Source organism: Tursiops truncatus, chromosome 4 (genome assembly GCF_011762595.2).
Source record: "Tursiops truncatus isolate mTurTru1 chromosome 4, mTurTru1.mat.Y, whole genome shotgun sequence".
NCBI classification, from domain to species: Eukaryota; Metazoa; Chordata; class Mammalia; order Artiodactyla; family Delphinidae; genus Tursiops; species Tursiops truncatus.
Window position 1 is genome coordinate 16,038,822 of NC_047037.1, and position 27,032 is coordinate 16,065,853.

The 27,032-nt window shown below is 38.5% G+C and overlaps 1 protein-coding gene across 17 annotated transcripts in view; it reads right to left on the bottom strand.

Annotated features, from left to right (window-relative positions):
* The window catches only part of MBNL1 (muscleblind like splicing regulator 1), a 176,514-nt gene that overhangs the window by 31,156 nt on the left and 118,326 nt on the right, over nucleotides 1-27,032 (bottom strand). For 13 of the 17 annotated variants that reach the window (XR_012331301.1, XR_012331300.1, XM_019934373.3 and 10 more), the window contains 2 exons: nucleotides 9,534-9,704; nucleotides 8,370-8,480 (listed from right to left, as the gene is read on the bottom strand). Coding sequence is in view for 15 of the 17 variants with exons in the window: in XM_019934370.3 (XP_019789929.1) it covers nucleotides 8,370-8,480; nucleotides 9,534-9,704 (282 nt within the window). In the remaining 2 variants the exon portion in view is untranslated. The remainder of the gene's footprint in view (nucleotides 1-8,369; nucleotides 8,481-9,533; nucleotides 9,705-27,032) is intronic. The other 4 variants (XM_004314924.4, XM_019934368.3, XM_019934371.3 and 1 more) reach the window with 1 other exon arrangement.

Genomic DNA, 27,032 nt, shown 5'->3' on the forward strand with positions numbered 1-27,032 from the left:
CTGGGATTTTGAAGCTTGGGGTCTATAATACTTGCAATTTCTTTTTGAAAAATAGCTCAACCATTCAATACAGAAACTTCTTGTGGTTACCTAATCTCCACCTTTGTCCTGATTTAATCCTGGAAACTTGTCTAAGAAATACATTTCATAATTGCTATGTCAGATGTACTTAAAAGATCTGTTTACAACTGTTAATAGGTTGCAAGTGTCCTATTATCTAGAATAAATAAAGCAGAACTGACAGTGGACAGCAGAATTTCACAGTCAATGTAAACTGTGAATAAATCTTATGGGATACGTGAAAGGTGACGATGACACCATTTCTTTTGAGCATATAAGATAAAGTATTTGGCATATATATTTGTTGCAGGTTTTCCTGGGGAAATTATAAATCTCCCACCAGCCTATTACACCTTCGTGAGACACTTAACAAATTCAGCTTACTAGGGAGAAACTATTCTGAAATGTGAAGTCTGAAAAAGAACACTTCTAAAGAAATGCATTCTGATTGTTCAAGGAAATACATATAGTAGCATTGAATAAAATGCTACAAGATAGATTTTTTTTTTGCCAGGAATGCTTTCATGAATATATGAAAATAGTTTCTATTTGTTGATATGAAAATTTGCATATCAGGAAATATGTTTTTGAATAAAATTAAATAATTTACCTGAAATCTATTTTAACAATGTGCTTCTCCAGTTTTCAGAAGCTAACCTAGCACAATTTTCCACCTTATTGGTGGTAAATTTTCAACTTCCTAATTCAATGGAGTTTTCATTCTTGATGTTTAATGCTGTGTGTAATAATAATGTTTGTTTCCAAAACACAAAACCAAATGGACAAAATGGATCCTGTTCATTAAGGTAATTTTAAACAATCTGTTGTTATCTTTACCCTGTAGTAAGGAATAGAATCACAGAAATTTCTTTTAGAAAGAAAGGGACATGAGAATGTAGATAATTCTTCCCTCTGACAGGAATAAGAAGTTAGATGACCCCAGAGTTCATTTAGTATTCAAGAGAGTCTTGGTGTAAGGTTTTATGCAATCAAGATGGACATGTTACAAAAGTAATTCTTATAGCTCAGAAGAAATATCTTTAAAAAAATAAAATATATCCTTTATCTAATTTGGCCCTGACTCATCCTGTATTTAGAAGAGTAAAACAGATTTCAGGTATACCTTTTTTCTTAGGGCAGTGGTTCTCAATTATGGGTGATTTTGCCTCGCAGGGGACATTCTGCAATATCAGGGGACATTTTTGGTTGTCACAGCTGGGGATGCCAGCTGCACCTAGTGGGTAGAGGCTGCTAAGTGTCCTATAACACAGAACAGTCCCTCGTAACAAAGACTTATCCAGCCCCAAATGTCAATAGCGCTGGGGTTGAAAATGCCTATCCTAAAGGATACAGCCTTCTCGTGACTTCACAAATTGTTTTAGGACAAAATATTTGCAGCCAGCATATCCAGTCTTACTAAGAAGACCATGTAATACAGAGTATTTAATACATAATTTGATTCACTTGGGTGAATAAACAATATACCATGGATTCCATCGATATTTTCAAACTAAAATAATTGTTGTTCCTAATGTGTTGGTTTGAATGCCATGGTTAGTTGCCCTGCCTGGTTCATGGCTCTTGATGAAGTTGCCTAAAGTAATACCTCCGGTCCCCAGTTCCATCCCTGCCCAAGGCAGCTACCCACGCACAATAGGAAACTATTGGGGGTTCCAGATATTAACAATCAATAACCTGTCAGAAACTGGGGCCCAGAGCAATCTCCATCTATCAACAGTTACTTATTCAAACAGCAGCTGATCTGATACTGCTTCACTGACTACTGGTTGCCAAGGCAGCAGCAACACAAGAGTTGCCCTGTATAGTAAATACATGTTGAACTTGGATCTCTATTCAGAAATATTCAGGTTAAACTTACACTGTTACATACTGTCGGACACAATATGTGACATTTCAGCCAGAAAAACACTCTAATTTTTCTCTTATTTAAGAATTATAAGAAATTTAGCACAGAAGACTAAAAGACTAGTTTAGAATATGGAGAACAGAGCTGGTCAATGTTAATTCTTGCTATGAATTAATATGTATTTCCAGAGAGGGCACTTTAAATGTATACTTCAGAAAGTTATTGAGATGTTTGTGTCACTCTGCACAATCTACTATAATTATTTAGAAGCAGAGGTCCAACTGACAAACTGATGGAGGGAAGAAAAGCATTTTTATTTTAAGAAAATAAGATCAGTGGCCAGTAAAATCCAGCTTTGCTGAACATCACCGAATAAAATAAATTTATAATCTGCAATGCATATAGTGTAGCAGTTGCATATTACAGATAAAAGAATACTTTTATGAGATAAAAATACTCATCTTATTAACTGGAAACAATTTTTCCACTAGATTGTTTCTACAGAGTCGTCACATGAATTAATTTTCTGACAATTCAGCAGAACAGATTCAAATCTGAAGAACTTTAGGGCACTGTCCCCAAGTAAAATCTGTAGCAGCTTCTAAAATTCTAAAACATCAACTATTCAACAAACATTATCTCAAACTGCTCCCTCTCCAGATAAAGAGTTATTTGCTAAACAGGCAATCGATAATAATAGCTCTGTACTTTGAAACTGGATTCCAGTAGCTGCCCAAAAAACCCACTGAAGTGCAGCATTCCTTCATTTCTTTTGAATTTCTGTAAATTTGTTATATCCCTTTTTCAAAGAGCACCTTGCTAGAGGTAGGTCATTGCCGGCCCCATCAGAGTGCTCTAATCAGATTAGTGAAGCACTTGAACTGTGGTACTGCCAATTCTCCATTCCAAATGCCATCCGAAAGAGGATTCAGCAGAATCACAAAGACGGATATTAATACAATGGTATTATCGAGCAGTATCCTATTTTCTCCGAAGTAACCACAGGATAACATAGAACTATGTAATTGGTGTATTTGATACTAACTATATCCTTGTAATAATGATTTACAGATACCTTTGTTCCCAGAAGGCATAAGGAAGGTTGGTTTATGATTGCCTTTTTGCCAGTGAACATCCCAAGCAGAGAAAAACAAATTGCAATCTCACTAATGCTGGTGCATTTATGGGCTAACCACTTGTTTGTTTTAAATGAGACATTTGATTCCATTAAGGTAATCAGGCTTTATTATGAATGAAAATGTTATTCAATTTCACATTATGACCCTCGTTAACTGTGTGCCAACATGACTATTACAATAATTCTATTTATTGTGTGCCAGGCATTGTGCTAAGTGCTTTACCTATGTTATTATATTTAATCCTCATAATAGTAGAGTATAAACTCCTTGGAGCAAACGAAAGCAAAAACTCCACTGCTTTTGTTACAAGGAGGAGGGGATACATGTTTAGTTCACTACTAAATTCCCAGAACCGAGAATGATGCCTGGCACACAGTAGGCCCTCAATAAATATACACTGAATATGTGAGTGAGTGAATGAATGAATGAAAGTGAATAAATTACAGCCTTGTCAGGTGGATATTATTAGTTTCATTTTGCAGATAAGGGAAAGGGCTCACAGAGATTATGTGCCCATGGTCACAAATGAGTGCATGGAAGACCTAGGATTTAGACATCGGTGTGTTTAATTCCAAGTGGTTCTAAAACCAGTGGTTCTCAGTGCTGGCTGTCCAGCAGAATTACCTGGACGACTTGAAGCCCGGAACTCCCTGGCACTCTCTACTCATCAGAATCTCTAGGCAGCAGTAGTTTTTAAGGCTCCTGGGGAAATCCTATTCCATATACTATGTGGTCTTCTACTATTTAAATACAGAAATAGGTCCAGTTTTCAGGTTCTATGTGAGGTCTCTAAGTATATGTGCCTCCTGTGGCTCCCTGCTTTTGAACATGGTTTTCCCTCCACGGTGAAGGTTGCTCCTGTCCAGCCCAACTGTTTAATTCCTAATTAGGCTTCAAGAATCAGGACTCTTTCTCGAAGTCTGCCCTGATCCACGCACACCTCCAACTATGAAGGCGCTTTTCCTACCCTCTGTTCCTACGTAATTCTTCGTCACTGGAGTTCAGCATTGATCACCAGGTGTGTTTACTTAACCATCTCTTCTACTTGGGCTCTCAGAGTGCAGTCTCAGGCACTGTGCTTTGTCCATTTTGCACATCCTGCACTTGGCATCTACACAAGTCCTCTACAAACATTTGCTTAACAAATGTATTTATGGATTTGCTATTTTTCTCTGCCACAGAAACTAACTAGCAAATATAGTAAATATTTTCTAGTATACATATTTGAACATTAAAAAAGATTGTGTGTTATTTCCTCTGAATCTCAAATTTTAATCATTAATTTCTTTAGTATGCTTATTTAAAATTTAATTTATTTTATTTCTGATTGTCACTTTTTTCATACTGAACTAAGTTTCATTAACATACTGTTACCATGCTGTAATCTTGCAAATATCATAGGGATTCTAATTTATTTGAAAACACTGTGTGAAACAGTGTTTGTTTTGCATATAATGTTCGCCATTTTTAATAAAATAGAGGGAGTATATGAAACAAATAATATATACTCAGTATGTGCTGGGATTTACAGAACACAAATTTTAAGTCAGACTTTTCTGGATTTTACCTCTGTGTGTGTGTGTGGCGGGGGGTGGTGTGTTTGTGATGGTCAAACATGTAAACAGGGAAAAATTAAGCTTTTTTAAAAAATTTACAGCACAAAATCAAGGTATATAAAACCATGTTTCTGGGTAAGCACAGCCCTGTACAAGAGCTATAAACAGTCTCTGTAAACAATTATTTTGAATATAAACATAGAGCCAAAAGCTAACGGGAATTATCAACAGATTTACATTACAGTGTCTTTTCTTCTAAGAAGGTAGCCCATGACTGGAATAAAATGAGAAATACTGTTTTAAACTCTGCTTCTAGACTGACTTGCTGACTGGGCAAATCAAATGACCACTTACTTTATTCTTAATTTCACATTATACTTCAAGTGACTTTTAATGAAGTAATAACATTTGAATAAAGAAGACTCACTTCTAGCCCTCCAAGAAGAAAGGTATCAACAAATATGGCCTGGTGCCTAAGATTCAGGGCCCATTCTCATGCTGCTTGAGGAAGTAGAGGCTCCTTGACAGAAACAGGCAGTAAGATGGGCAGGATGGATGAAATAAGATGCAGAGTGACTGACCTGGAACCATTTTTACCAGAAACACTTGGGGATAAAGCAGCCTTATCTCAACCACTAGTTGGATAAACTGGAATGTAAAGCACTAAAAAACAATTTAAGAATTCTAGGTGTTCCTGGAAGTGTGACAAATGATGACTTCAAAGCTTTCAGGAACCAACTGCCCAAAAAATGCTTGGATATGAAGTGACAGCAAAGGCAAGGCGACAGGAGCAGCAAAGGAGCTCCTAAGACTTTAGCTAAATCCAGTAACTTTGAATTTCTCTATCCCTAGCCTACTTCAAGTTCATGAAATGCATAGGGAATTCGACACGAGTTTTGTACCTCGAAGTAGCTAGTGTGTGTACCTTCAGGGCAGCTGCCTCGGGAAATTATGGATGGCCAAGGCCAACCTTTGGGCACACAGGGAAAGGCATGGGAGGGCACTGCTAGGGGACCTCCAGAGCTCAGATACACTCTTCAAAACACTGCTTACGCAGACCTCTTCAAGGGCAACGCCGAGAACCTGGAATCAACAGGGTTTCTGAAAAACATCTTTCTGGGATGGACCAAAGAAATACACCAGATGCATCTAAGTTGTGAGCCCCTGGGTGCAGTGTATCGTTGGTTATTTAGTAATTTCTTGTTAGATTACCTTTGCATCAGATAGTGTATGGCAAAATAATAGTATTTTTTTAAGTACTACCTAGAAAAAAAATCCAGAAATTTTATTCTTTTAATTTGGATAATTAAATACTATAGGTCCTCTATTTATCTTCAAAGATCATACAATAAAGCAAAAAATGCTCTTTTGTGTTTTTATTAGTGGTTTAGAAATGATAATAGAACTAACACCAATTACTTGATAATTGACTATGCTAAATTTTAGGAAGTAGACATATACATTCAATTATTTATTTTCAACTACTTATTTTCTTATCTTATGAAACTGGAATAATTATAAGATTGGTAGGACCTTTCAAATAATATATCTTAAAGTTTTCACTATATGCTGAAGAAGGTCAGGGTTTTTAAATGAATCCACCAAAGACCCGGAGTTGGTTGGTGGCACGTCTCCATTTAGTGTTTCCACAGCATGGACGCCAGAACCTGAACGGCCTGGGTGAAAATCCTGGCCCTGCTAACTCACTAGCTATGTAACTTGGGCAAACTAGTTACTCTCTGAACCTCTGAGTCCTCATCTCTAAAGCTGGATAATATTCCCTACTTTTATAGGACGGTTGTGAGGATTTATGACATAAAATGTACTGAGTGCCTTCAATGCCCTCAGAGTACTGTAATTACCCCCCAAATGTTATGTTCTTTTTCAGATTCCTGGCTTGGTACATTTCATTACAACATAATCAAGTCCATGAAAACAAGAAATTCGCCTATAAATCCCTGCATTTCCCAGACCAGCCCAGTGTTATGTTCTGGAGATCTTAAATTTATAGACCCGGTCTCTCAAAATTTATGAGAAGATGAGAACCCAAACTGGGCGGCATGATAGCTATTTCCTGGTCCCAACAGTACCCTCATCAAGTCCCTGGCTGCCTCTGCTAACAGTCTACTAATAGATCCACCTGTACTCCCCATTCGATGCTGCAGTCTCTATAATTGGGCTTGTGCTCTGGTTCCAGTTATAATTCCTTTGGACTCTGGCACGGGTAAACTACCCTGAACCTCTGCCTGTTCTTCTCATGTTCGGGAAACTCTTTGCTTCATTCTTTCTTTCACTTATCAAGCAATTTTTAAAATCTCTGCTACATGCCAGGCATAATGCTAGATGCTTCTGAATTTGATTAGACCTCACTAGCCTCTTCCCCTCTTCATGTTTCCTCCAGTTATGGTCTGGGGGCCAAACTGGCTGGCCCTAGAGAACTAAGATGCTTTACTTACTTGACTAAAAGTCCAGTCACTGCTCAGATATTCCTGATACTGCTGAGGTTATGAATCTGCTCACAGTATTATCTCCTTTGCTATCACTACTACCTGGGTTGGATCCAAGTTTATACCACGTCTTCAAACACCACCATCTATTCTAGTGGCCATCCTCCTCTGAGTGGCAACCCTTTTCCATATTAGTCACCTGGCTGTGTTATAATCCCTCTCTGTAGGCCCAGCACTAAAGTTCCAGTAAACAGCTGGTTATGACCATCTCGTTTATTTCTGAATTTATATTCTGATATGAATATACATTTTCCATATCATTATCCTCATCAAAACAGGGCTGACTACAAAAAGGATCGAAAAGTCTCAGGTGGGGTTTTGAAGGCAAATTTCCTGGATTAAAGCCTTCTCTACAGTCATTAAAACCCTAAATGCTTTAAAATTGAATAATTAAAATGACTTCTATACTCAGTACAAAAACGTCACTCTGAATGGAGTCTACTTTTAGACTATGATCTCAGGATGCCTTTAGCAGAAGGGTAATTCCACATTCAAATCTAGACATATCAGGGAAAATTAACATAAAGCCTGAATGGGCTCACAACTAATAAAAATAAATGCTCCGTCTAAGCAGAGGATTTTCCAACAATAACACCAGAAAATGAGGTAATTTTTCTGATGGTTTCAGAAATCTGTGACTTGTTGATTTTTTTTTAAACAACACATATTTGTTACTAGCATTTCAAACACATGAGCATAAATGGTGTTTAGAGTTTGTCCCAGGATTACACATACGATGACCCTGAAATGGCCTTGAGAGTAAAACTCAAGGACTAACTCAGGAGATGGGCCAAGACTTCACAGTGAGGAACTCACTGTCATGACCTGTTCTCTGCCATCTGGGAACCACACTTGCTGATCTCAGAGGTTCTCCCAGTCACCCAGAGGGTAGAGCCTGCCGGTCAGCACGCTTTAAATGTTTAAGTGGAACAAAGTGTCTCACATCAAGGAGAGATATTATATTGACTATCGTAGTAGCCACCCCAAGGATTTATCAGATCTTTGAAACCATATGTGAGAGTCGAGTGTAAAAGAGAACTCTTGTCCTATATTTTACGCTAGAGACAATGATTAAACTTTTTTTTAAACCAAATGGAAATCTTCATGCTATCCCAACACAGACATGTGAAATTAACAGGTGTCACAGAAATAAATTTAAGATATCATATTTTTAACTGAGTCCCCAATAATGGAAAAAATATATCAAGTTAAAACAGACAGAATTATAATATTCTCTCACCTCAACTGTATAGTATTGATAATTGGTATCACTGCCGATTGGATTTGGAGATCCCTCCCACCTCGAAATGCAATCCCCCCCTCTTTTTTGGAATGATTGGTTCATTAAGTTCTAAGAGAGAATAATAATTACATTGAGTTCAGGGGTTAAAATGTATCAGGAAAAAAATTAGTTAGCATACATGCTACAGTTAGCTATCAGAAAAATGTGGGTCTTCACGTTTCCATGACCCCATAATATTGCATATAAGTCAGTGACAGGAATATTCCGATCATTGCAAATTTCAACATGCATTTAAATACAGAATTACTATATCACAATTAACATCAGAACATCTTTTGTAACCTAAAATTAGTTACGATATTAATCTCTCACATTTTTGTGGATAAATGTGAGTAAAGGTTATTAAAGTCATTTGTCACATACACCCTCCTCCCAAATCCAAACAAATAAACAAACAAATAAATAAATAAATATGCTCAGAATCAAAGGTTACGTACATACATGGCTCAGTAAACATTAAATCCATATGACCACCTACAGTTTATAAAATTTTGCTCTTTTCTTAAAAGCTCGTGGAGTCTCTGCCTCTCCTGATTAGGTCTCCTTTGATGAGACTTCGAGGTCCGTGATATGGATTCGTCACTGTCAGAATTTTCCTAGCATTTGTAACTATAAACTAGTTTCAATTTAAGTTTAAAAGAATAACAAAGGCTCCTTTTCAAGAAAGAGAACTGTATAGATTCTCTTTAAGGAGAGAGGAAAGGGAAACATTTTCTCAACATTAAAGATGATATACACCAATTTTTAAAATGACTATTACTGCTAAAGGTAGCCTGAAAATGCACCTTGACTATACTGATGAGTTTAACGACCATTTAAAAAAAGACCATTTAATGTCTGCAAGTCACAGGATTTAATTTGAAGGGAGTTTTGAGGGACAAACATGCTGTAATGTAAATTTCCACATGATTTAGCCAGAAGATGAGTAACTTTACGGTGTGAAAATTGTTTCCAGGGTTTGACTGCTAGTTTGGCTAGAAAATGCTAGGTAACTGATACTGTTACCTATGTTCAGTTGATCTAGTGCAATCACCACTTTAACACTGAAAGTGAGCACTCAGAATGACAAACTTCAGGAACGAGAACTGAGAACACGCTTACCACGGGTTGCAATGGGGCACCGGGCATCATGGCGTTGGCTAGTTGCATTTGCTGGGCCAACATGGCCATGTTCTTCTGCTGAATCAAGTTATTGCGCCCATTTATCTCCAATTGCGTTTTTAAGTGGGGGGGTGGGTGAAGATATTTGCAGTTCTCCCTGGAGCAACGACCCTAAGAAACAAAAGCAGAAAATATCACCTTAAAAAAATAATAAAATCCACAAATCTTAAGAAAATCATAATGACGCAAACCCGTCACTTGAATCTACTGTGGGTCTTTCACACAATGAAAAAAGTCCAAATCACTTTATTATACATTTCGAGTAAATGATGAATTCACTCTAGTGTATTATCAAAATGAGATATTAAGACATGTGAAAAAAGTTTCAAGCTTAAAGAAGCTCCTGTATTTTAACATTAGCACTAATATTTCTAGTTCCAAGTTTAAAAATCTACAAACTGCCAGGGGAATATTAAAACACAGAATTATCAAATAAAATGTTAGGCTCCTTCCGTAACATCTTCTGGTTAACTTTAATGAACCCAAAAGAATGATGAAGTTTTACCATCTATTTTTACTTGTACTGAGTCGTAAGGGAATGAAATTAGAGGACTCAAGGCACACTGTTATCTTCAGTAAAACACCTTTACATGTATCTCACAAGAAGTAACATTAAAATTACTACTAAGCGTTATAAGCCAATATATTAAGAAATGTACAGATGAAAGGAAGATTTCCACACATTCCTCACTGTGTATAGAGATTAGTAAGTATAGTGAAATATTGGTGAAAAATGTAGCCTTTAACCTTCCAGTGGTAAATCTAGTCTACATCACCCAAGAATTATACAACAATAGAAACAGACATATTTACCCTCCAAAAAACTTAGAGTATAAAATGGAGAAAAAAAATAAGTTACTATAAAACAAGAAATGTGAATATACCTTCCTTTGGGATGATTCTTCTCATCAAAATATATTTATTAAAGTCTGTATTATGCAATGTTGTCAGGGATTGACCCATATTATTTCAATATAGTATTGTCAAGTCATATTGATAGTAACTTATCTCATGAATTACCACCTTGACAACTTCTTTCACCAATAAATCTAATCAGAGCTGTTTGTGAGGGTAAAAGAAAGATTTAATTGAAGCCATCAACCACCTTCTTGAGCTTTCTTTGATTTTTCTAAGAAAAATCTATTTACCATAATTTGACCTTGTACTGCAAATGGACGCAGAAAACTGATGTTTATATTTGTGAGAAAATCTGTCACAATTCTAACTTGAATGATTTATTTCTGGCTCGTTTTGATTAAGCTTTTTAGGAATAAGTTCATAAGTTTATATCACAGGATACTGCCTTTTATTTTAACAAGCTTTATGTAATAAAGCTTTACTAATAACATTTTAAGTCAGGAGGCAGTAGAGAACAGTGGTCAATAGCAAGGACCTTACAGGCCTCAGGACCTGGGGTAGAGGCCTAGCTCTCTCACTCATCAGCTGCATGAATTGCATAAAAAACTAACTCCTTTAAGCCTCAGGGTTTTCATTCATTTCAAAATTGCTATATAACCTACAAAAGAATAAGTTTATTTTTAAGATTAAAGAAGATAATGTCTATGTCACACCCTCGGTACTGCCTGGCACTGTCCAAGGAGCAGAGGAAGGTCAGAAGCTGCTATTCCCACCACTCCCAGAGCATTTTAAATTGTATACACAATAAGAGAAAAACAAAATATTGGCATGAAGGTAACTTTTATAATATTTATTAGTTATGGCTATTGATAAATTCACAAGTAAAGTAACATTTACATATCTATGAGCTATTCCATCTGAAATCATCATGCTTGACATCTGTTGAGATCGTGATTAGTGTAAAAGCATCTGGATGCAAAACAACTTTCATAAAAACAACACTTCGAGTCACAAGATAAACCACAGGGGATGACTGGCCAACACAAATAACTCATGGATGACACATGGTCTGATTTCAGGGATATCCAGTTGGGGTCTTTTAAAGAAAACCTGCTTTTTCAGTACAAAGAACAACTTGTCTCTAAGAGAAATTCTGCTTCTCAGTATCTCCACATCACATTTCTTACTAAGATTGGATTTATTTAAGTGCAGATAAGCAGGGTTATATCCACTCTGAAGATTCAGTTACTGTCAATTGACTCAGATCAGTTTCTAGAGTTCCATAAATAACACAGAGACAGCCCTGGGCCCTGAACCCTGCTTTGTCAACACTAACACTGGTGTTCCTCGCACTTCATTCTAGTGCCTCCCTTGAACATAAACCACCAGGGCTCTCCTACCTAGGAATACAGCCTGGATTGAAACAACGAAGGAGAGAAACCACGTGCAAACCACCATATATTCTGTATCCCCGCATCTCAAAACTTTTAATAGAAACTCGGACCTTGGGTTTTCGTTTTGTCTTTACTACATCTACTCAGGAAAAATACCATTCTACTACACTTCCTACATAGGCCACCTTTCCATGCTTAGCTTGATCTGACTGGATTGCAGCCTCACTTTCAAAAAGCTATGTTCCTAAGAATCATCAACTGAGGACATTTTGTGGCAAAGTACACAGACTACCAAGCCTCCTCCACAGAGTTTGTGGCAATAGGTCTGGGGCCCAGGGATCTACATTTAACGGTATTCCAGGTTATTCTGATATAGCAGAAAACACTACAGAACACAATTATGCAAAGCCACGTGAATTTTTCATTGACACGTATGGAAAAAATAACTGAGTAGCCTCCGCAATTGATATGAGATAAACTTAGCTTCTTAGGAAGGTCAAAACGTATTTAATGCTTACTATGCTGCTGAATAGTTGTGGTTTGACAAATAAAGAGGTCAAAAGCAAGTTAGAATAAACATCCTCTTCCAGAGAATTGCCTAAGCTCTGAGGAAAACCACCAGTAGCAACCCTTCTAGAGAGTTCAGGTAAATACGACATTGGTACCTCTCCACATTCATCCATCTCTTGAGTTCCCAGCACTGTACCTCAATAAGCATTTGCAGAATGAATGAATGAACACTTCTTACTAAATGCTTATAGATGAATTCTACTGTAAATCCATTCTGGAGACAATGAAGATAACAGAATAAAAACTAGATCTAATACCAAATTTTGACTCTGAGTTGTACTAACCTAATGATGCTTTTATTCAGAGGCCAGAAATTTGAACACAGAATAAATAAAGCCTGCCACAATAAAAGGAGAAAAAGTAACATGAGGCCTGCAAGTTTCACTAGGGAGGAAGATTTGTGTAGGGATTCAATGTACTTGGCATTTTAAAATCTATACAGTGACAATACATTCTAAAAAATCTAAAAACAGAAATTCAATCAGTATCTTGTACTCACATATGCAGATTTTTGTATAGGAGCTACTACTCTACATCATCAGAGATTTCACCCCAAGATACAATAAACTGGGTTGCTAGGATTAATGCAAAAACATGAAGAAGTTTCTATTCAGTTTTGATTGCTACATGCAGTTCCCCTTATTGCCATATAATCGTACATCTGACCAAACACAGCTTGGTTCAAACAACAGCTTTGTTACTTACTTGCCGTGTGACCTTATGGAAGTTAGTTAACTTCTCAGAGTGACCATAGCTTTCCTGTAAATAGTAACAATACCATTGACCTCACGGGTGATGTATGAGGATTGAGCGAGATAGTGGGCCAGCCTCATACATGGCTCCTGGTATAACAGCCTGGCAATAAATATTAATAATTTCTCTCTCTTTCCGTAAGTTCTCAAGCTAATAACAAGCAGCAGTTGCTTAACCTAGGACCCTATCTGTTAACGGTACTAAAAATAATACAAGTAGCAAAACTCAGTGACAGTACATGTCAACCATCAATAACATAAGCTTTCCCCTTAATCATCACTTTCTATTTGCGACATCCACTAAGGGAAAATGCCGTTCGAATACATTTCTCACAATGTTATGCTTCTGCGGTTTACTTCTGTGGATCGCACCTGAATCTTATTTTCAGTGAGCTGGCCAGCTGACTAGCAGGCCACACTATACTGCCTATACCATAAATATCTTAGACTCCATGCAAGGAGGCCTTTTATAAGTTAACACAACACAGATTCCAAAGACATCATTGTAATGCATATACTGTATATTTTAAGGAAACGGAGGAAGTTCAATAAAATATTGATCCAGAATGAGTCCATTTTTCTCTAATAATTTTTCTACCATCTTTAAATATAAGTAACCTGCCCAGAAAAAGTAAAAAATGTCCCCTTGTAGACCATTTGAGGCTAATGAGAGATTAAGTCATCAAATCCTCAATTTCTGAGGTTACAAACTGTTAAGTTGTGAATTGAAGGATTTTCTCATTAGCCTTTGAAATTGGTACAAAGCGTGTGATTCTAACAAGGGAAGATGTACATTTAGATTAGCTGAGTCTCAAAATAAATGCCTGATTAATTTTTAAATATTATAGTGTAATTAAGTGTACTTTAAAGTGATTACACACATAGTACAAGCATATATAATATATATCTAAAATGATATGTATGTGATGTATATAGTGAAGTATAAATTGTAGAATAAAGATAAAAACTGAATGAAACTAGAGATGGCAATTTAGACACATAAGTAACTATTTCTCTGCTATTTCTAATATTTATTTAAGAACTAGCTAGCAATCAAAAATAAAACATCTTACTTAGAAGTTGGCCAAACTTAGTAAGACAAAAAAAAAATCAACATTATATTTGAAAACTGGAAACGCTAATTTCCCATTTTTTCCCATTTCCCAAGAATTACACTTCTTCCATCTAAAATAAAAGGACTATAGTGACCTATGAGGTCAGAATGTAAAAAGTCACCTTATTAAGTTGCCAATGGTAACTATGTGGTAGGATGAAAATTACTGAGTCACATTTGCATAGACTCTGAAAAGAAAGGGGCAATAAAAAAATTATAGGGGTACCAGCTAATACGCATATGTCTTTTCCAACTTTCATTGGAAGTACTGGTTTTCTGGTAGACTGTTCGAACTGCAACCATTTATTTCAATTGTTAAAACTAATATTTCCTATGGAACAGCTGATATATGCAAATGTTTTGAAGCACTTTCTGAAGATATTCACTGCTCAGATATTGGCCAGAAGCTCTGGCAAAGGAAGCTGGGAGCTTCCTGTTGAAAATTGCTACTGGATTGGTTGGTTTTGGGGGTTTTTTCCTGCTAAGATAATACAACTATCTCAGAAAAATTTTGCCAAAGGGGGAAAGAAACCCTTTGCAGTCAAGAAATAGTTTCACGCTTTTCCAAAATGATTTTTTTTATGGTTCTGCCATGCTTGCAAATGATCAATTCTAAGGCAAGGGTGAGTAAATTTACATATATAATATTTATTTGAAAAGTATAAGTACCTAGTGGTAGGAAATGTACGGCAGTTTAAAAGGTGATTAAGAAAAAATTATATTTTATACACACACAAATATGCACACACATGCATATATGCTCAAATGTTTTGTTTTCATTTAGGGAATGATATAAGTTTAATTAGCTCTAGGAATTACAGCTTATTGGCTTTTGCAAATATTGAAAACAAATTAATTGCATCTAACACACAGGATATTGTAGCTCTTAAATGTATATATCTCCTTATGATTCACTTGTTTCCATAAAGGACTTGTGTCAGCTTAAATTATTTTATTATATTTATTTATTTTAAACATTTTATTTATTTTTTGGATGCTTTGGGTCTTCGTTGCTGCACGTGGGCTTTCTCTAGTTGCGGCGAGCAGGGGCTACTCTTTGTTGCGGTGTGCAGGCTTCTCATTGCGGTGGCTTCTCTTGTTGTGGAGCTCGGGCTCTAGGCACGTGGGCTCAGTAGTTGTGGTGCACGGGCTTAGTTGCTCCACGGCATGTGGGATCTTCCCGGACCAGGGATCGAACCCGCGTCCCCTGTACCGGCGGGGTGATTCTTAACCACTGCGCCACCAGGGAAGCCCCTTGTCAGCTTAAAGAACATACACATCCTAAAAAGAAGTTCAAGGTTTCTCAACCTCAGCACTATTGACACTTGGGTGGCTATCTTGCCATTGCCATTTCGGTGGCCTAGTCTTTGTCGTGGGGCCGTTCTTGGCCTTGGAGGGTGTTTAGCAGCAGGCCTGGTCTGCTAGATGCAGACAGCACTCCTGCAGTCCGTGATGACGGTCAAAATTATTTCTTGATATTGCCAAAACACCCCTGGGGGTCAGGGGCAGGCAAAACCATCTCCAGCTGAGAGTTATCCACTGCTTTATACCTAATGGACTTTAATGAAGGCCGTATTAGTCTGCTCAGGCTGCCATAACAAAATACCATAGACTGGGTGGTTTCAACAACATAAACGTATTATCTCACGGTTCTGGAAGTTAGAAGTCCAAGAATAAGGTTCTGGACAATTTGGTTTCCAGTAAGAGCTCTCTTCTTGGCTTGCAGACAATCCCCTTATTATTTCCTCACATAGCCTTTCCTTGGTGCATGCACGCAGAGAGCTCGCTCGCTTGCTGGTGCCTCTTATAAAGACACCAGTTCTGTCAGATCAGGACCCCACATCCAGGACCCTAACCTTAACTACTTTAACGTTCATTATTTCCTTAGAGGCCCCATCTCCAAATATAGCCACACTGAAGACAGGATTTCAACATACACATTTTATGGGGACACAAACAGTCAGTAAAAGGGGCACACATAATTTAAAACCTGCTAACCTGAAGTTTTTTGTAAGTAGCTTTAAATATTTTCATTCTTACATTTAAATGGTAGGATCCTTTATTCTGGGAATTTCCTCAAACATAAGATAATGGATTTGTACTATAAAACCTGGCTCTAAAGGAGTGGGTGGTTGACCAGTTATTCCTTCCAATTTTGCAAAATTCTAATAGCTGCAGCTTCCAAAAACTTTCAAAGTAGGAATATGTGAAGTTCAGTAGTTGTTTGTTTTGGTTTTAAATAAAATTATTTTATTTAAAATAAAAACAAAGACTGTGGTATATCAAAGACTAAATAATTAAATTCCAAAATCATATCAATAGCTCCATTCACTTGTTAACTAGAATACTGAAGAAACTGACTTTTTTAAGGGCAAGCAACATTTTCTTGATTTCCCAGAAAGTCTTTTCAGGAAAACTAAAAGTTAGACATGTACCCCCTCCTTTGAAAAAGAAGCTATTGAGAAAGATAAATTAAGTAGCCAGAGAACCCAGAAAAATAAAGATTTCTGACTGCCAAAATAAAGATTTCTGACTGCCAACTGCCAACTGGAATTCTGGTGGACCCATTGCATAGTGTAGTTTTTAATCATATGTAAATGGATACATGTGTACGTATGTAATTATGCATATACACACCATATATGTTCACCCCAACTGTATACCTATTTCTAAGATCAGTGTATGCACTACAAACTCAGACTTTGCTTTTGTTGCAAATTTAAGAAACTTAAGACATATGACTAAAATTTTTATTTCATCCTTTATTTGAGAAAACACATGAGGACTTTTAGAAACCTATAGAATAAAACCTAAAAAGAGGGCTTCCCTGGTGGCGCAGTGGTTGAGAGTCCGCCTGCCGATGCAGGGGACATGGGTTTGTGCCCCGGTCCAGGAAGATCCCACACACTGCGGAGCGGCTGGGCCCCTGAGCCATGGCCGCTGAGCCTGCGCGTCCGGAGCCTGTGCTCCGCAACGGGAGAGGCCACAACAGTGAGAGGCCCGCGTACCGCAAAAAAAAAAAAAAAAAAAAACCTAAAGGAACGCTGTACTATCATTTAGTCGAAATTCTTAAAGTAGTGAAAACAGATATCTTCATTTTTTTTCTTAGAAAGTCTCCAGGGGGATTTCACTGGTTTGATGTTATTGTTTGTTTGTTTTGTCTTACAAATAGTATTCTATAGTATATCACAAATGAGATGACGCTTGAACAATGCAGTGGGCCGGGATGGGGGGTTGGTTGTTAGGGACACCAATCCTCACGCAGTTGAAAATCCAAATATAATCATATGGTTGGCCCTCGTTATGGGAGGTTCAACATCTGTAGTTCAAGCAACCTCAGAGAGTGTGGCATTGTTGCAGTATTTATTGAAAAAAAATCTGCATATAAGTGGGCCCGCACAGTTCAAACCCATGTTGTTCAAGGGTCAACTGCAGTATACACATTGTTAATATGTCAAAACTATCTATTTACTATTTTTAAATAGTATGGTATACTACATAGTAAATAGATAGTATTGACATATTAACAGGAATTTTTTTTTTTAATTTGAGCTACATTTTTTGTTTGTTTGTTTTAATTTGGCTACATTGGGTCTTTGTTGTGGCAGGCGGGCTCTCTAGCTGCAGCATGTGGGCTTAGTTGCCCTGTGGCATGTGGGATCTTAGTTCCCCAACCTGAGGTTGAACCCACGTTCCCTGCATTGGAAGGTGGGTTCTTGACAACCGGACCACCAGGGAAGTCCCTATTCATTTTTTATTCTCAAATATTATGCCTCTTTAAGCCAGATTATAAGTGCACCCTTGTACTTATTTCAGAGTTTTACCATCTAAAAATGCTACAAAATACTCTTTAAAACAAACACAATTTCTGTTTTAATTTCCTCATTTGTTTTCAGGTAACACCAGGTAACACCAGGAACAAATGCTTAGCATCCCCATAGAACAACGGAGAAAGGAGTCATTTCTCCTCTTATTTTGCTGGGCAGTTAATCTCTAGTCTCCTAAACTTAACATGAAGTAAATATAGCAACATTAATCAATATTTAAAGCTTAACTTTCTAGGTGTAAATTGCTATTTCTTCATCCAATCAACATAAGGACAAATGCTTGGAACTCAGGTCAACATAAGACCTGAGAGAATTTTCTCCTATCAGTAAGAGAAAAAAGAAGCAGAAATTTATAAATGTATTTTCACTGAAATATTCCCTATTTCTTTATTTTATTTTACTACCGATCTGAAGTGCTTTCAAATGAAATGCAATATAATGCAAATTTTGATTTTTTTCCTTTTCCTGACCCCATAAAAAGTTCATCTTTACATATAAACTGTGGCTTAACAACTATTGAGACTGCCAGGAAAAGAAAGAAAAGTACTAACACACATACACATCCATACACACAATCTATTGAGTTTAAATTTGTAATTTTACCATGGCCTGAAAGGATATAAAAGAATGTAACAGACACTGTTTCCTGGGCATTAAACTTTTTCACATCCAAGTCTAATCTGATTTTAGGGAAGCGATTCTTGGTTAGACTTTTCTAGCTATTTAAAGAGGCCTCTCCAGTATTCAAATGTTCTAGGCACTATTTTATAGAACATTCCTAAGTTTGATGACGACGATTCTTGGACACGAAAACCAACAGTGACATTTACAAGACTCCAAAATATCCTCAATGCTGACGCAATATCAACGCGCTCTAACTCAAACATCGGGATACTATGACTTTTTTTCCCAGAGAACTTAGGAGCTTTAATTGCACAACTCCCATTAATCATCTTGAAAATGGCATAACTGAAACTCTACACGTCTAGATAAGTATTACGTAATGCAAGAGAGTCGGGTTAGCTGCTGCCGAGGAGGTGGAGAAAGGGAAAAAGGCAACAAATCACACACACATTCTTGTTACAAAAATACCACTCCTTTCTCCAGCAGCTTTTGTCTGTGAGAGATCAGATATACATACAACTGTGACAGCAACAGTTAGATCAGCACACAATTTTAGCTGATACTCATCTGAAGAAATCTTAGCCTCCTCAGAGAGGGCCCACAGGGATCTTATATTTAGAGTTGCTTTTGATGGGATGCTGTAAGAAGAAACGGTCTCACTTTTTCCTTCTACTCCTGGCCTCCTCTATGCCACAGAATCCCACAACAGTGTGTAGCCATCTATGAAGTGCTATAAAGGGTTTAGCTGGCACCTATGGTCTGCCACTCTTCCAGTCTTCCTGGGCTCCAAAGATGGGTCTGGCCAGCATCCCTAAGCCAAACCAGAGTCTCCAATGACCTTGTGAAAGCCCAGTGACATTTGGTAGGTGCCAGTATCATTAAACAGTCCAACATTTGTTGGCTGCTTTTTTATAGCATCATAAAATTGGAAATGCCAGATCACTATGTTTCTATTATTTTTTTAAATTGCTTCATTATTTTTTTCGGTACAGCAACTGTCAGACTTCTAAACTGTTTGGAGCAGAAAGACTTCTGAAGTTTTATGGTATCCAAATCAGACAGTCTTCAATCTTGGCTAATAATTAAAAGCCCTAACATTTACATAATAAAATTTAGAGCTCTATTTGTAGCGCATGCCTTTCAATTGAGAAATACAAAATGTTTTACAGATAGTACCCCATTCATCATCATACCATTATTAGGTGGATTACAGCATGACTGTCTATATTATATTTCTAGGGCTTTCCTGAAGGTAAAAAGGAGGTAAACTTCTTAAGTCAAAAGTACATAATTTTTTCCTCAACAATCTCTTGGAAGACTTGTTTAAGCAGTTCTTTATAGAACTATTCTAGCTCTTAGTGCATTGATAAAGCAAAAGCTCTCCATCTTTAAATACCTCTCCAAAGGAGAAGGAAAGGGGTCCTCACCCAAGTACACATAACTGAACCCAGACAGCCCAACTACGAAGCTGGAACTCTTCGCCATTACACTAGAGGTAATGGTAACCATTACACCATCACTTGATCATCGTTACATGTGCGTGCTTTTCTAATCACTGCTCACACCAAACACAGAAGACTTTATCCACAATAGGTCAGAACCAAACGGATGCTTCAACCCCCTTGAGTTCTGCAAAGCAAAAGATGTTTCACAATATAAGCAACTAATCTTGGAGAAGATTAATCCACATAGTATTTCCGAAGTGTAATGAAAAAACTTAGAATAACTTCCAGTTTCTCTGTCATTCTTTTTTTTTCCCCCTCAGCAGAACCTGTACTATAGGATCAACAGCAGAAAAGAAAATAATTGAACACCATAAAGTTAAATTTCTGCTTCACATTATCCATTTCAACAAGAGCCCTAGTGAGTCAAGAGGTTCTTGGACTATCTATGGATTCCACTGACCTGGCCTCTGTGATTTAGACAGATCACAAGTAAAGAAAAGGTGATTTTATACAGAAAAAGAGAATACATTATATATATTAAAAATAGGGCTTCCTGGTGGCACAGTGGTTGAGAGTCTTCCTGCCGATGCAGGGGACACGGGTTCATGCCCCGGTCCGGGAAGATCCCACATGCCGCGGAGCGGCTGGGCCCGTGAGCCATGGCTGCTGAGCCTGCGCGTCCGGAGCCTGTGCTCCGCAACGGGAGAGGCCACAACAGTGAGAGGCCCGTGTACCGCAAAAAAAATAATAATAATTAAAAATAAAAAACAAAATTAGACAATATAGAGAGGCTTTAAGGGGCAAGTCTTTCATTCAGCAACAGAAAAGAAAGTAATGGAAATCAAAGAGGTAAAACATTTTGATGACGTCAGCTCAAGAATAATAACACCATTGCTTTTTATTTACATGAAGCATTTGCTATATTTATACCTTCTAGATCCTACACATGCCTACAAATATAGGAAAGTAAACCCTATTTTTTTTACATCTCTAAAGTAACATTTATTATTGGTTATGATAAACCTTTAAGTATAATATCATGCAATGTTTTCAAGGTCCCATTTCAATATTTCCCTTGTAAATCTCCCATCAAAACCCACTAGATTGGATAGTGTATATTATGCATATGACTGGTGCTTAAATAGTTTTCTAAACTATAACAGATGTCCAAAATTTTGGCTATCAGTTTTATATAGAAATTATTAAATTACACTGCTCTCCAATCTTTTAGCGACATCACTGACTTTGCCAAATAAGAAAGACCCTTCCTTTTCCCCAATTTTTCATTCCAAGTCCTCTGTAAACCTCTGAGATTCCCTAACTGAAGACACACACTGTCACTAGCTTCCTGACCTCACAGATTCTGCCTCAAGTCCAGCCATTAAACACTACTGCTTCACGTAAACAATGACAGAGCACAAGGCAAAAGTGAGGTGACAGAGGTCCGCACTACTGCTGACCACTGTCTCCTTCAGGCAGATCAACTTCGTACTTGAACAAAATGTGCTCAATGCCACTGGCACTGCCCCCGTAGGGAAAGCACTCCCCTCCCCCCATCCCCATGACAATTTGCTAAAATTGTGCACAGTCATCAGCTCGCTCGCTCTCTCAGACTTCAGGCTGCAGCGAGGAGAAAGACAATTGGCTCCCGGGCCCAGAACACGTCTCTATTGGATGCTGACTGCAGCAGCATAGGCGGTAGGGTGAAAAACAATCTCTTGAAGTAAAAAAAATAAAGCATCACAACACAGGTTATCTGAGCCTGTCTCCTCCTCTGCCCCAACCCCCATCCCCAGAGACTTCCACTGGCTTTCTCAGGCAGGTTCCCAAACATCTAAAGGAGTGACCGTGAACAGAAGTTACTTGAAAATTATCTCTGGGAATAAAACAGGAAAGTCTCCAAATTTTGAGAAAGAGTTCATATATTTCTGCTATCCTGGAATAGCTTTCTGGAAAATGATCCACTTTAACAATAAACAAATAAAAAGAGATGCCTGTGAGCTATGGAACTCTTTCAAAACATCTATATGATGAGTCTCTTAAGGCAGAAGGGTACTGAAGTGACTTAAACAGAGGCATTTGAAAAGCTTAATCATTACAAGGTGTTCTGTTCTAAACAGCAATCAGAAGCTGCGGAGATATTCTTAAGTGCTTATTTAAGATGAAAAGTATGGAGATGTTGGGCCTCACGGGAACCTCAGCCATGGCAACACTTTTATAATAAGTCAGAATGCGAACGTAAGAGGGAAAAGCACAGGCGGCTGTCACATGGTGTTTTTCTCCTGCTATCACATCAAAAACATTTAGGCTGAAAGCCCGGATCTGCTCAGCACCGGGCTTGGGTGTATTAAGTGAGTAAAGCGACGTATCTGTGAATTTTACACTCTCTACCTCTGGCTAAAGCAGGTGGCTGTTAGTAGACATAGTTGTTTCATGTTCCTTGGCACTGCACATGCCTTCCTCCCAGCAGGGCCACAGGGCTTCACTGCGCACTAATGTCTTGTCTTCCTCCCATGCTGATGGCCTCCAGAAGGAGGCTGTGCCTCAACCTTGTGCCCACAGCGCAGCCCAGGCCAATAAGCCTAATAAACATTTGCCAAGTGAGTGAGTCCTGACTTTATTTCAGAATACAAAATATTCCATCCAGAGAAAGAGAAATATAGTATGACATCACTTACATGTGGAGGCTAAAAAAAAAAAAAAAAAACGATACAAATGAACTTATTTACAAAACAGAAACAGACTCACAGACTTAGAGAACAAACTTATGGTTACCGGGGGAAGGGTGGGGGAGAGGGATAGATTGGGAGTTTGGGATTGACATGTACACACTGCTATATTTAAAATAGACTGGGCTCCCCTGGTGGCGCAGTGGTTAAGAATCCGCCTGCCAATACAGGGGACACGGGTTCGAGCCCTGGTCCGGGAAGATCCCACATGCCACGGAACAACTAAGCCCGTGCGCCACAACTACTGAGCCTGTGAGCCACAACTACTGAAGCCCGTGCGCCTAGAGCCCGTGCTCCTCGACAAGAGAAGCCACCGCAATGAGAAGCCCGCATACCACAATGAAGGGTAGCCCCCGCTCGCCGCAACTAGAGAAAGCCCGCGTGCAGCAACAAAGACCCAACGCAGCCAAATAAATAAATTTATTTTTAAACTTTTAAATAAATAAAATAGATAACCAACAAGGACCTACTATACAGCACAGGGAACTCTGTTCACTATTATGTAACAACCTAAATGGGAAAAGAATTTGAAAAAGAATAGATACATGTATATGTATAATTGAATCACTGCTGTACACCTGAAACTAACACATTGTTAATCAACTATACTCCAATATAAGAAGTTAAAAAATAAACTTACAATAAAAAAAACCTTCAGACACAAAAAAGAAGAAATTAACACAATAAATAAACCTACAATAAAAAAACCTTCAGACACAAAAAAGAAGAAATTAACACATTATAAATCAACTATACTTCCATTAAAAAATAAATATTAAAAAAAATTCTGTCCGATAAAGTAGTTCTCAAAAACATTCCTTGTGCATCTTCACCCAGACCTCTGTCAACTCACACACTGTGGCCTCATCTTCTCTCAATTCAATTGTATTTTCCTTCTCCCCTAGTCTCCTCCCATTTGCTCCATTTCCTGGTAACTTCTTACTACCATCATCCAGCCACAACTTTGTACTCCGACCCAAATAAGCAATATGGCCACTTGCTGGATTTCTCTGTGCCTTGAGCGTGTAACCTTCTCCTCTAGAGGTCTTGGTGATTTTCACACAGGAACTGTCCCAGGACTTGACATAAAAAAAGCAATAGAGCCCCAGGTCAATGGTGACGACCACATGAACTGGAATCAGAGTTGTTTGTTCCAATGCTAACTTTGATATTTATTAGCAGCGAGACTGGGTTAATTACTCAGGCTCGCTCAACTTCAACTTCCTCTTCTATAAAACTGGAAGTAAGAATACCATCCTAGGGGGCTTCCCTGGTGGCGCAGTGGTTGAGAGTCCGCCTGCCGATGCAGGGGACACGGGTTCGTGCCCCGGTCCGGGAAGATCCCACGTGCTGCGGAGCGACTGGGCCCGTGAGCCATGGCCGCTGAGCCTTCGCGTCCAGAGCCTGTGCTCCGCAACAGGAGAGGCCACAGCAGTGAGAGGCCCGCGTACCGCATAAAAAAAAAAAAAAAAAAAAAAGAATACCATCCTAGGGATGGAGTGACTGTTAGGTGAAGGCATGAATAATGGCCCTTGATTATGCTCTGGTACTCAGGGGACGGACAGCCCTGGGTCCCTCTCACTCTCCTAGCACATTCTTCACATCTCTGGAACCTTGCAACCCCTGCTTCCTGTCACACAGTCCCACATCTCTGGTCACGCTTGAAAGCGTTCCTTCTCCTTTTCCTTCAGCCCCTGTTTTGACAGTCCTTCAGTTCACGGTCAAGTTAGAATCTCTTTTAATGAACTACTAACTCCCACTAAGCCTCTAGTGGCCAAGGATGGCAAATTTCCAGTCCAGGGGAAAAAAACACTTCTCCAGGAGCCAGGGAGCCCTGGCTTCACTACAGCTCTTTCAGCCACTAGCTTTGTGGCATCATACAGGTGCTCACCTCCTAGCCCAAACAGTGCCTTCCTTTGTGAAACTGTAGCCAAGTAACGCAACTCCTGAGTGGCTGTGAGAAAGCTTTCCCAGTGCCCAAAGGCTGAATCAACGAATGCTCATTTCTCTGACCATAAGGAAACTGGACATCTGTATTTTAAAAGGGGTTGATAATAAAGAGGAATCCTTTTCCTAGGTTAAATTTGATGATGAGAGGTGACCCTTTTCAAGTGTCACTTTCCCTGGATATTTCCTCTTTCCCTGTCCCCACTTCCTTCTCTTTCTTGTCAGGTAGGATAAACTCACAGTGGTGAACTCAGCATCAGTCAAACTGTATTACAGGTAATTTTTACAAGTCTGTCTATCCCTCGAGATTAAGAACTTGTTAAAAACAGGACAAACTCTTAACTTAGCAACCTAAGTACTTTTAGTTAATGTTTGTAGAATGAATAAGCAATTTAGGAGACAGGAGGGCATTTCTGGGGTCCCAGCTATCACACCACTGAGACACCCCTGTAAGGTTTAAGCCAATGGTCCTTAATCATGGCTGTACATTATAAATTAAAAATTCCTATACCCAGCCTCCATTCCCAGAAATTCTGCTTTAATTGATTTTGGCTGGGTCCCAGGAAAGCTCTCAGACAATTCTAATGACTGCTACTCTGAGGACCATTGGTTAGTCTCTATATACTAATGCACATTCTCATTTACACGTCAATCACAGCCCTTTCCATAGTTCTTTTAAACCCAGTGTTTGCCAGTGACTTCAAGATAACTACTAATGTTATCTGTCAGTTAACTGATACTTGTGTTTCTAAACGGTCTCCTCACAGCTCCTTTCCTGGACAGTGGGAGAAAGGGCACTCAGGGCAAGGGCGGGCACAAAAAGAGCCACTGCCTTTTGTTCCCTTGGGCATGTCATCTTGGGCACACACGCAGGCAAAAGAGAAAGCAGAATGGAACAACGATTCATTGTCTCCTCATCTAACCCAAAAAACAAGCTAGAAGATAGGAAATGAATGGATGAGGCCAACAAGTAAAATAAAATAGGCGGTTTTGCCTTAAATATGCTTTATGCCAAGTCTTAATATCTTCTAGAATAACTTATTTATACATTTATCTACTTGGTGAGACTACTCATGTGCTGAGTGCTGCAGGACCGCAGAGACACAACACGAACCGGACACGTAGTTTGCAAAGGGGAATAAGGCATGCACATAAACGGCTAGAATACACGGACAGAAGACAAAAAGGGTCATAAGGTCAAAAAGACATTCCGCTTAGAAAAATCAGATAATAGCTTTGAAGAAGAGGTAGAATTTATACATGAGCGGTTACAAAAGATATCCAGGTAGAGGAAATAATCTAATTTGAAGCATCAGTGACAAGTAATAAGTCTGTAATAAGAGGAGTGGGAAATAAAGTTTGCAAAGTATGCTGAGTCTCGCTTGGGGACAGTTTTAAAAACTGAGTTAAAGACTGTCTACTTTTCTGTAGGCCAGGGAGAGCCACTGAAGGGAACCAGGGATGACAACAGCAAAGCCGCTGTTTCATGATTTCATCAGACAGGAGCACAAGGGGGCCTGACATGGCTGACAGCCTGGGGAGGAGAGACCAATTAAGTAATTATTTTAATAGTCCAGGCAAGAGCTAACACAGACCTGACCATTCTCCACATCATTATCCCATCTTTGTCACAATCTCCCACTCCACCCCTATTCTAATGCACACTCACATACTCATTCTCTCTCCCTTTTCCTTTCTCTCTCTCTCCCCAGCCATACTAAACTAAACTACATTCAATCCCGTGTACAAGACATTGCTTTGTCCGTGTAGATCCAGTTCTTCAAAGAGTTCGCCTTCCCCCCATCTTTTTTGTTTGGCCTGACTAATTTCCAGTCAGTCTCCAGTTAAATGTTGCCACCTCCAGGAAGTTTGCTTTACACTTCAAGCCTTTGTTTAATGCTCTGTTAGTTGGTCCCAGAGCATGCATTACACTTTATCATAATTGCTTGCCAGTTGCCTGTTTATCATAATTGCTTGCCAGTTGCCTGTTTCTTTCACTAGACCAGGAATGAGACTTGAAAACCACGACTGTTTATTTTCCAGCTGTATTCCCCAAACAAGAACATCCAGAATAGTGTCAGGATCATAACAGGTATTAACTCACTGAAGGAGCAAATAAGTCGTCTTTTAAAGCAGAATGTATATTGAATAATATACATATATACTAGACATGTAATAC